This window comes from Schistocerca cancellata, chromosome 3 (assembly GCF_023864275.1).
Source record: "Schistocerca cancellata isolate TAMUIC-IGC-003103 chromosome 3, iqSchCanc2.1, whole genome shotgun sequence".
Lineage (NCBI taxonomy): Eukaryota > Metazoa > Arthropoda > Insecta > Orthoptera > Acrididae > Schistocerca > Schistocerca cancellata.
The window spans coordinates 509,999,462-510,010,218 of NC_064628.1; the positions used below are offsets into that span (position 1 = coordinate 509,999,462).

Genomic DNA, 10,757 nt, shown 5'->3' on the forward strand with positions numbered 1-10,757 from the left:
CGAGTGCACTATTGAATCCATTGTCAGGACGACGCGTAGAACAGCTCTTTAAACAACTACGAGTGTACAATAAAATGCAACACTTAATTGTACTGAAGTAGTAAAGTGTTTCTTGTTAAGGCAGACAATGGGTGAAAGTGGAGATAAGTTACATGAGTACTTAACCGAAAACGTTAGATTTCGAATAAATTTGTACTCACTAGGGAAAAAATTGATGCGTACACAGCCATAACCTAAGTGTGGGTGAATGCTGATTAACGTTGCCACTTTTATGCATAAGAATGGACATGCTGCCCATTATTGACTCCAGTAACGAATTACGTATGATAGGGGATGGTGTAATTTTGAAGACACTTATTGTAATAAATACTCCACTTTATTGTCGACAAGACACAAGATAGATTTTAGTGATATTTGAGAATCGGAGCAGCGACAGCAGGTGCAGCGTAGGCTACTGGTGCGTGGATGGCGGGGGCGGCGTAGGCCACGGGGGCGGCGGCGACGGCGGGGGCGGCCAGGAGGCGGGCGGTCTGCGACACGCGGTACGTGTTGGCGTACGAGGAGGCGGCGGGCGCCACGGCCACGGGGGCGTGGGCCACGGTGACGGCGGGGGCGGCGTAGCCTCCCAGGTAGCCGGCGTGGGCGGCGGCCACGGCGCACATCAGGATCACCTGCAAGTAACACCATATGAAGTCACTTTTTACAACTATGTACGGTAATATTTACGGTGTTGTCAGGCTGACCATACAGTTAATACGGCAGATCACACTCCTAGAGGTCGCAAATGAGACGCATTAGAGAAAGTTTCACGTAGAAAAATAGTCCAGGAATTGACCTACATCTTTCGTAGGGAAAAGTAAAACTGTATCTTTTTTATCTGACTAGAGTATTATTCTTTGTTATGTAGTTAATAACAGAAACATGTCGTTATGATGACCATCACATTCGTTTCACAAATGTATATACTGAGAGAATTAGTACACTGGGTCAGAACTAGTTAGTGTACGTCGAATTTACAAAACAAAGAACATCAAGTGGACATAACATTTAAACGCTCAGTGCGAAGGGAAAGAAAGAAAATTATAATTTCACCTCCCATCGACAACGACGATATTATTGATTAAACGCTAGCTCGACCTTACGACTTATCTTAGAAGAAAGATTAAGAAAAGGCAAACCTACATTTCTAGCATATGTAGACTTAGAGAAAGCTTTTGACAATGTTGATTGGAATACTCTCTTTCAAATTCTGAAGATGGCAGGGGTAAAATACAGGGAGCGAAAGGCTATTTACAGTTTTTACAGAAACCAGATGGCAGTCGAGGGGCATGAAAGGGAAGCAGTGGTTGGGAAAGGAGTAAGACAGGGTTGTAGCCTCTCCCCGATGTTATTCAATCTGTATATTGAGCAAGCAGTAAAGGAAACAAAAGAAAAATTCGGAGTAGGTATTAAAATTCATGGAGAAGAAGTAAAAACTTTGAGGTTCGCCGATGACATTGTAATTCTGTCAGAGACAGCAAAGGACTTGGAAGAGCAGTTGAACGGAATGGACAGTGGCTTGAAAGGAGGATATAAGATGAACATCAACAAAAGTAAAACGAGGATAATGGAATGTAGTCAAATTAAGTCGGGTGATGCTGAGGGAATTAGATTAGGAAATGAGAAACTTAAAGTAGTAAAGGAGTTTTGCTATTTAGGGAGTAAAATAACCGATGATGGTCGAAGTAGAGAGGATATAAAATGTAGACTGGCAATGGCAAGGAAAGCGTTTCTCAAGAAGAGGAATTTGTTAACATCGAGTATAGATTTAAGTGTCAGGAAGTCGTTTCTGAAAGTATTTGTCTGGAGTGTAGCCATGTATGGAAGTGAAACATGGACGATAACTAGTTTGGACAAGAAGAGAATAGAAGCCTTCGAAATGTGGTGCTACAGAAGAATGCTGAAGATAAGGTGGGTAGATCACGTAACTAATGAGGAGGTATTGAATAGGATTGGGGAGAAGAGAAGTTTGTTGCACAACTTGACTAGGAGAAGGGATCGGTTGGTAGGACATGTTTTGAGGCATCAAGGGATCACAAATTTAGCATTGGAGGGCAGTGTGGAGGGTAAAAATCGTAGAGGGAGACCAAGAGATGAATACACTAAGCAGATTCAGAAGGATGTAGGTTGCAGTAGATACTGGGAGATGAAGAAGCTTGCACAGGATAGAGTAGCATGGAGAGCTGCATCAAACCAGTCTCAGGACTGAAGACCACAACAACAACAACAACAAACGCTAGCTCAAGTTCAAGCTTAAGAAAGATAAATTGGAAATCGCCTGGGTCCTATAAAAATAACTATTAGTTGCCTTTTATGATTTAAAGGAACCATGAAAAATCTAAATGCCCAGATGAGGTTCTCAACCACCATCCTTTCAAGTAAGAATCCAGTACCTTAGCACTGCACCATTTCACTTGCTAACACTAAATGTGATCGAGATATATCACAAAAATTAACAATGTGAGTCCTTCGTTATCAGACAAAAGTCCTTACGCAGAACCTTAGTTACAACCTTCGCAAGCGTATGACAGGAACTGTAAACAGCCTACATGAAGCAATAGAACTGATTTTCTTGTAGAAAAATACTTAAAACATTCAGTTTCTTAAAACATTTCTTATCATTCCATGGTTAATTTATGGATAGTTGCTGGTTTTGAATAACTCCTTACTGAACAAAGGATCTCGGTTCAATCGATTTCAGATGTTTCTTAAAGAGATTCCAAGGGGACAGATTACATGCATTTGTTCTAACGTTTAGTGCAGGATTGCTGAGAATCATAGAACTGGAAACCTTTAGTAAATATGTCTGATGATTTCTCTTCACTATACGTTTAAGTTGTAAGTAAATTTTAAAAACTCTTTTACTTTTGGAAGATTTCTGTTGATTTATGTACGTGATCACGAGAAGGAGACATGAACTAATATTACCTTTTGTCTGAGTAATCACTGACTGACATAAAGCTATTCATTTCTATGCCTATTACTCCATAATGTGTTTACAAATAATGTAAATAAGTTCATATGGTTCAAATGACTCTGAGCACTATGGGACTTAACTTCTGAGGTCATCAGTCCCCTAGAACTTAGAACTACTTAAACCTAACTAACCTAAGGACATCACACACTGTAATATTTCTGGCTTATTCAGCCATCATATTAGGCTCCAGGAAGCTATTCCCAGGGCAGTAGAGAAGCAAGAAGCCTAGATATGACGCAATGTGGGATGAGGTACCGGTGACAGATGTTAGATTCGGTACCATTCCCGTGAGAAAGCCCGCCTGCATGACGCCGCTGCTCTGTGATTGGCTGCTGTGTTCGGCGGTGGGGCGCCAAAACGTTAAACTTTAGTTGCTATTATTAATTAAACCTGTCATCCAAATTACTTCATTTTTTAAAATAAACATCTCTCAACAGCCAGCTATCAATCCGTCATTTCAAAATTATTGAAATCAAAGTATTACTAAAACAAAAGACTGACGATATTACTGCCGATGCACTTCGGTGGAGTTCGGGTCACGCCTTGCTGGCTTGGCGTGCGAAGTGTCTCGGGCAGTCCGGCTCTCCAGTTCTGACCGTTCCAGTAGACAGACATGTTGTGTGTTATAGAAGTATTTGTTTCATACAATTTTATTTACTCCAGTTCTGACGGTTCCAGTAGACAGACATGTTGTCTGTGGCAGGATGTATTTCATGTTATTTTAGACAGATATAATGACTGTTGAAAGATATGTTCAATACGTTGTGATCAAGAATAGTTTCTCGTGTCTACATCAATAAAAACGCGAGTGGCATCCCAAATGAGTTATAGTTTATTCGTAGCAGCAGTTCCTTGCGAAGTTAATTTCAGCCTCAAGAAAAAGAACCCACGACCTGCGTTCTGTTTTCTGCGCTGGGGACATCATCATCATGAAGACAGCAGTTTAGTGAAGTGTACAAGAACTTATGTATTCCACACAGGGCAGTGGAAACAACTAGGCACCTCACGTGTACTGCATGCACAGTACAAATGTGATCAGTGACACGTCATCTGCAGTAATGCAGAGTAAGTAAAGAAGGTCGAAAGTATTAACACTATCTCACTTTTATTCCTTTTTCTTGCCGCAATACATCCATGCCCTAGGCAGGATTCGAACCTGCTACCGTAGCGGTCGCGCCGTTCCAGACTGTAGCGCCTAGAACCGCTCGGCCACCCCGGCCGGCTAAATAAGTACCATAATAGTTTTATAAACCGAAAAAACACTGCACAATACAGAGACCAAGACAGCATATCTTGTCTTATTTCAGACTTTCCGAGTGTAGAAATCTTAGTAGTCTATTATTGACAGTTCTCTTGCAACATATGTCAGCTTGTAGTTGCTATCAGCTGTAACTTCTTACATTCATCTACGACAAAAAAGTTCTAGAAATCGTATGTTCAGCTGACCTACAGTTTCATTACCCCCACATTCGTTCAGACACGCAGCAAGAGAGAGGGATACTCACAAGCTTGTACATGGTGTGGGAGAGTCGGTTGTCGTCTGCGAGCAACTGGTGCCGCTAACTGCAGCGGCGGACTTATATAGCGCGTAGCCAGTGGACGCGAGGCCTCGCGGTGTGACCATTTAGCAGTCTAGATCGGCAGGCACAGATTGCGCACTCGTGCTCTTGATCTCGTTTTACTTCTGCTCGCGTTCTCGAGTCAAACGCACTGCTCTTGACGTGTACTATCACCACTGCAACAAAACATGACGATCAGCACAACAGAATTCTGTGATGGAGTGTTACTTTAAATGTATGGGGACTAGACTTTGTACTGCAATCTGCATTGTTAGGTAGTGCAGTGGTGAATATGTCGGCTCGCCCCCAGGATTCTAACGCCCAGTCAGAATTAGGTTCCCCTAAATCGCTTAAATCTGATACGTGGATGATTCCTTGGAGAGGGGTGGCCAATGTCATCGCAGTTCCATCTCCATTCATGCACCAACTCTAACGGTCTCGTCGTCGACCAGCCGTTAAACGCTTGTTTCCTTCCTTTTGCTGCATTGTCAAGTATTACACTTAAATCAAGCATGGGTTATAGAAGGAATGAACAAAATCTACTTCTGTTCCATATTGCACCTTCTTTTTTTTTTTTTTGAGCACTGTGGGACTTAACTTCTGAGGTCATCAGTCCCCTAGAACTTAGAACTACTTAAACCTAACTAACCTACGGACATCACACACATCCATGCCGGAGGCAGGATTTGAAACTGCGACGTAGCGGTCGCGCGGTTCCAGACTGTAGCGCCTAGAACCGCTCGGCCAACCCGGCCGGCTCATAATGTACCTTCTGCAATCCAGTCGGACACTTTGTAGTCCACTGCTCTGAGAGTTGCTCGAACACCTTTTCAAATGGTTCTGTGAGTACCATGGAGGATAACACGAAACTGTTGGAATATTTTGAGTCTACTGCCAAAACCGTGCAGATAACGTAGAGGATCTGTTTTCAATTAAACTCTACAGAAAAGGACGAAAGAGTGATTTTACTGACGCTATGAAAGTGCTCTGCATAGCCAATAATAAAACTATTTAAAAAGACAATACTCTCGCTTGAAGAAAACTCACATTGCTGAACTTATATCTAAGAACCTGCAGAGTATTATCCTGAATTATAGGATTCAGTCCAGTTCTACTACACAAAAGAGCGAATACACGTTTTGTGGAATTTGGAGTTCAACACAGCGCGACAGAATCAGTGAAACTATTTTCTGCGTCTTTCTCAAGAACATACTTCAGATACTGACACGAACGTGCGTCCTGAAAACAAGCACACTCACTGCCTCCTACTCTGCCAACTTCATTTAGCCGTACTGAAATGAACTTCGGTATTGGTTAGTGCTATTGATAAATCATGCTTCTCCTGTTTATGAAATTCGTCTTTGCTTTAGTTATTTTGAAACCTAGCTCGACGAATCCTAACAAATCTGACAATCTACGCTGATCTGATAAATCATCAGATTTGCCAATATTTCTTAGGCAATAAAACCGTTTGACCACTTTCTTGCCGGCCGGGGGGGCCGAGAGGTTCTAGGCGCTACAGTCGCAGGTTCGAATCCTACCTCGGGCATGGATGTGTGTGATGTCATTAAGTTAGTTAGGTTTAAGTAGTTCTAAGTTCTAAGGGACTGATGACCTCAGAAGTAAAGTCCCATAGTGCTCAGAGCCATTTGAACCACTTTCTTTTTCTTTTGTCAACACGATTTTCGCCTGGTTTGATGTCAACTCCTTTCTCTTCCTGTGTTGTGCTAATCTTTATATCCCTCTGTAGCTACCATATCATACATATTCTAGTGTTTTCTTTATACTACAATTTGTATCTCATGCAGCGTCAACATCAATAATAAAATTATAATTAAATCAAGACCCTAAGCTGTCGTCAGGTATTGATATACATCCTGCTTACATGGCAGACCCTCTATCCATCTTTTTTTTTTCATTTTATTCGTTGTTGATCGTTGTGTTTGGTCGTTGCGGACGTCACATGACATCCGTTAAAGTGCGTTGGTTGATCCTTCCATTCAGTTTTTTATTACAGAGGCCAACCAGCTCTTTGACCGAACACGCTGAGCTACCGTGCCGGCGTCCATCTGAGCCACCGAGGAAACAGAGAATAGTGTGACTGCAGGGATTTGTCCCTTGCACGCTCCCCGTGAGACTCACATTCCCAACTTAATGTGCACACACTACATTCATAGTGTCCCTGCCCATTACACTCATTACTCGCGGCAGACAATCTTACCGAGTCCCGTAAGAGTTCGGGCAATGCGTGTGCATCCAGCTCAGAAAAGGAGGTCAATGGCCGGTTAACCTTAACTATATGAAGATGGCATCTGTTCTTTCTGACATGTGGGAACGTACAATTTTAGAGTCTGTATAAAAACGGAACAAACTGAAGGGGTGGCTACGACCACTTCAGGAGGCACTAGAGAACTCTGGCTTGTACTCACCTGGGCTACTGGAAGTAGCTACGAACTCACGAGCACAGCGACCTCCAGAACTCACATGCTTAACCTACTACTGCACGAGTTCATCAGCCGCTGTGATCTCTCTTTTAGCACATAATTATGCTTTAAAGTAACTGGTAGACTGTGGTAGTGTTCTGTTGCCGGGGTTATATCAGTACCCAAATAGCCTGGTAAAAGCTGTTGAGACACTGTTTACGCGAGTCAAGTTGATATACATAACTTCCCCAACTTACTCAAAGTAACTTGAGCTCAAGGAACCTTCTTGGGAGTTATTAATTCAGAAAATTGGGAATTTGTGGTAAGGAGTTATGGGACCAAACTGCTAAGGTCGTCGGTCCCTAAGCCTACACACTACTTAATGTAACTTAAACTAACTTACGCTATGGACAACACACGTAGTCATTCTATTAGGGAGTACTGGAACCTCCGAGGGGGGGAGCCGCACGGACCGTGATAAGGCGCGCTAGACGGCGCGGCTACCCCGCGCGGCTATTAATCCAGAGACATCGTCTTCCTAATGTACTCTCTCAGAACTAAAAAGTTAAACACACAGGCGAATGCTAAGTATACGCTTCAACAGACGCTGTTAAAGTATTGCCAGCGACGTTGTTAAAATTCCAGGTCACAGAATTCTCCATTTTCGTCAGTTTTTAAACATGCATTCCTGACGAGACGGACATGAGCGAATATCTGCACAGCACTGAGAAAACCGAGTAACAAACTGGCGAACATAGCCCAATATATGGCCGGAAGTCAGAAGTTTATTTTGAACAGTTGCAGTCGTATTAGTAATTGGTCCATATACTCCCACGACCAATTGAATTATTTGCACCATTAATACAATAGTAGGTTTTTTTTCCACAGAAGTTATTGTGTTCTGCGACCGTATCTGATTCTTCATTGAATGATACAAACCACAACATAGTGAAGGTATTTTAAGTAACATTCATGAGCTTGTTGTTATCGTTCTTTGTGTAAAAACAGTTTAGATTAGGCAGCTTTGGAACACTTTGTACTTTCTTCAACTGACACTTTCGAGTCGCTATTCTTACTTCGGACAAAATTTGAGGTACCCCAAAGAGAAGAATTATGATCAGCATCACACGTGGCTATGTGTCCGCATGATGCCACTATCTCTCTGCAAAAGTGCGACTTCAAGGAATTAGATCCAAAGGGCTATACATTTACAATTATCGTGTACGTTTCATGTAGTCCGAGAAGCATCAATACAATGTGATCAGAGGGTTTTTGAATGACGGTGGCTGTGAGCTCCTTAGGATGTAAATACTATTCCTATGGCAGAGGTCTAGATACGGATTGAGACCACCAACAGACCCAAAAGGTTTAGCATAGACCATACTCTAAATTTTTTGCCGTTACTATACGTAACCTGTTGCTTGTCATGAGGACCTCTGGTAACCTTTGCGAAAATCACAAAACAAAGAAGTGTAGCTGTGATCGTAATGAGCTTTATATGAGACACAGGAAATTTTATTTTACAGGTCCATCTTTGACTGGAATACTCTCTTTCAAATTCTAAAGGTGGCAGGGGTAAAATACAGGGAGCGAAAGGCTATTTACAATTTGTACAGAAACCAGCTGGCAGTTATAAGAGTCGAGGGACATGAAAGGGAAGCAGTTGTTGGGAAGGGAGTAAGCCAGGGTTGTGGCCTCTCCCTGATGATATTCAATCTGCATATTGAGCAAGCAGTAAAGGAAACAAAAGAAAAATTCGGAGTAGGTATTAAAATCCATGGAGAAAAAATAAAAACTTTGAGGTTTGCCGATGACATTGTAATTCTGTCAGAGACAGCAAAGGACTTGGAAGAGCAGTTGAATGGAATGGACAGTGTCTTGAAAGGAGGATACAAGATGAACATCAACAAAAGCAATACCAGGATAATGGAATGTAGTCGAATTAAGTCGGGTGATGCTGAGGGAATTAGATTAGGAAATGAGACACTTAAAGTAGTAAAGGAGTTTTGCTATGTGGGAAGCAAAATAACTGATGATGGTCGAAGTAGAGAGGATATAAAATGTAGACTGGCAATGGCAAGGAAAACGTTTCTGAAGAAGAGAAATTTGTTAACATCGAGTATAGATTTAAGTGTCAGGAAGTCATTTCTGAAAGTATTTGTATGGAGTGTAGCCATGTATGGTCGTGAAACATGGACGATAAATAGTTTGGACAAGAAGAGAATAGAAGCTTTCGAAATGTGGTGCTACAGAAGAATGCTGAAGATTAGATGGGTAGATCACATAACTAATGAGGAAGTATTGAATAGGATTGGGGAGAAGAGAAGTTTGTGGCACAACTTGACCAGAAGAAGGGATCGGTTGGTAGGACATGTTCTGAGGCATCAAGGAATCACCAATTTAGTATTGGAGGGCAGCGTGGAGGGTAAAAATCGTAGAGGGAGACCAAGAGATGAATACACTAAGCAGATTCACAAGGATGTAGGTTGCAGTAGGTACTGGGAGATGAAGAAGCTTGCAGAGGATAGAGTAGCATGGAGAGCTGCATCAAACCAGTCTCAGGACTGAAGACCACAACAACAACAACAACAGGTCCATCTTGATCACACAAACTGTTCCACTTCACTATTACCGATGTCGGCTATTGCCATCTTCAGATCTGCTACAGACAAGAACAATGTGTAACCAACTTAGTTAGTTTGATGATGCTAAATCTATAAAAGGCCTGGTGCTACATAAGAAAGATAAGAAGTGTTTACATGATTAACAGCAGTACATACCATAAAATATTCTGACATAGTATCAAACTAAACATGTAGGTACATAGCAAAAGCTGGTGGCGATCAGAATGCGTCTGGTATTTATACAAAGAGACTGAGGCCAGCAGAGGGCACGATGCTAGGGGACATGATTAATTAGTATCGCAAATGTAATGGTTAAAATGTGGTATACATAGTCATTATTTAAAATTTCTTAACATGAGAAAACGAGCGTCTGACATTAAAACATGTGAAGCTGCTAACCTGCCAAAGTAAAACGTACAGCTGTCCAAAGCCAGTCTAAAAAGTATAAGATTAAAATAACATCTGTAAAATGAAATCTTCCAGCATGGTAAATCAGTTACCGTAACCGTAATTATGAGGCAATTTACGAAACAGAGCCTATGAATTAAAAATGAGAAAATCGATTGTCGTTTATACAAACGGATTGGGACCTCAATGGCAGCATGTCGTGGCTTCTCTGTTTGACGTTCTTGTTCTCTTGCGGAGGAACAAGCGGAGGAACAAGCGGAGGAAGGCCCAGTCTCCTCGTCGCCGACGGCCGACTCCACGACCTTATTTCAATCCGCTGGGGCGCTCGACGCTGCTCAAACTAGTAGGTTTCTTAATACATAAAAATAAGCATTTAGGTTAAACTCATTCTGTTCTTTCAGCAGTAATTCTGCTCTCCTATAAAATTTATTCTTCTGTGATCTTCAGATTAGATACATGACAGTACACAATTGATGGTTATTAAAGTAATGTAATCTATGAGTCGGGGAATTTGGTATGGTGAGAGGCCAGCACAAGCTGCAATTGGAGACTCTAAGCGGGAAGCTGTCGTATTTAGAGGCCTGGTGTATTTCCAACGAATGTCTCTCCACACAGTTCGTGAGAGAGTCCAACCAGTAGCAGTTATTTGTTGTAAGACTGTGACAAACAACCAGCCGACCGAACATATCCAACATGTAACCGACGAGCAACATATCGAATGACTGTA

At 41.9% G+C, this 10,757-nt stretch overlaps 1 protein-coding gene across 1 annotated transcript; it reads right to left on the bottom strand.

Moving 5' to 3' along the window:
• Window positions 1-375: 375 nt before the first annotated feature.
• Window positions 376-4,555, bottom strand: LOC126175301 (cuticle protein 38-like). Its single transcript, XM_049921969.1, has 2 exons — window positions 4,522-4,555; window positions 376-671 (listed from the first exon to the last, which is right to left on the bottom strand). The coding sequence occupies exons 1-2, from the start codon at window positions 4,531-4,533 to the stop codon at window positions 405-407; spliced, it is 279 nt and encodes a 92-aa protein (XP_049777926.1). The 5' UTR covers window positions 4,534-4,555; the 3' UTR covers window positions 376-404.
• Between the last annotated feature and the right edge of the window lie 6,202 nt (window positions 4,556-10,757).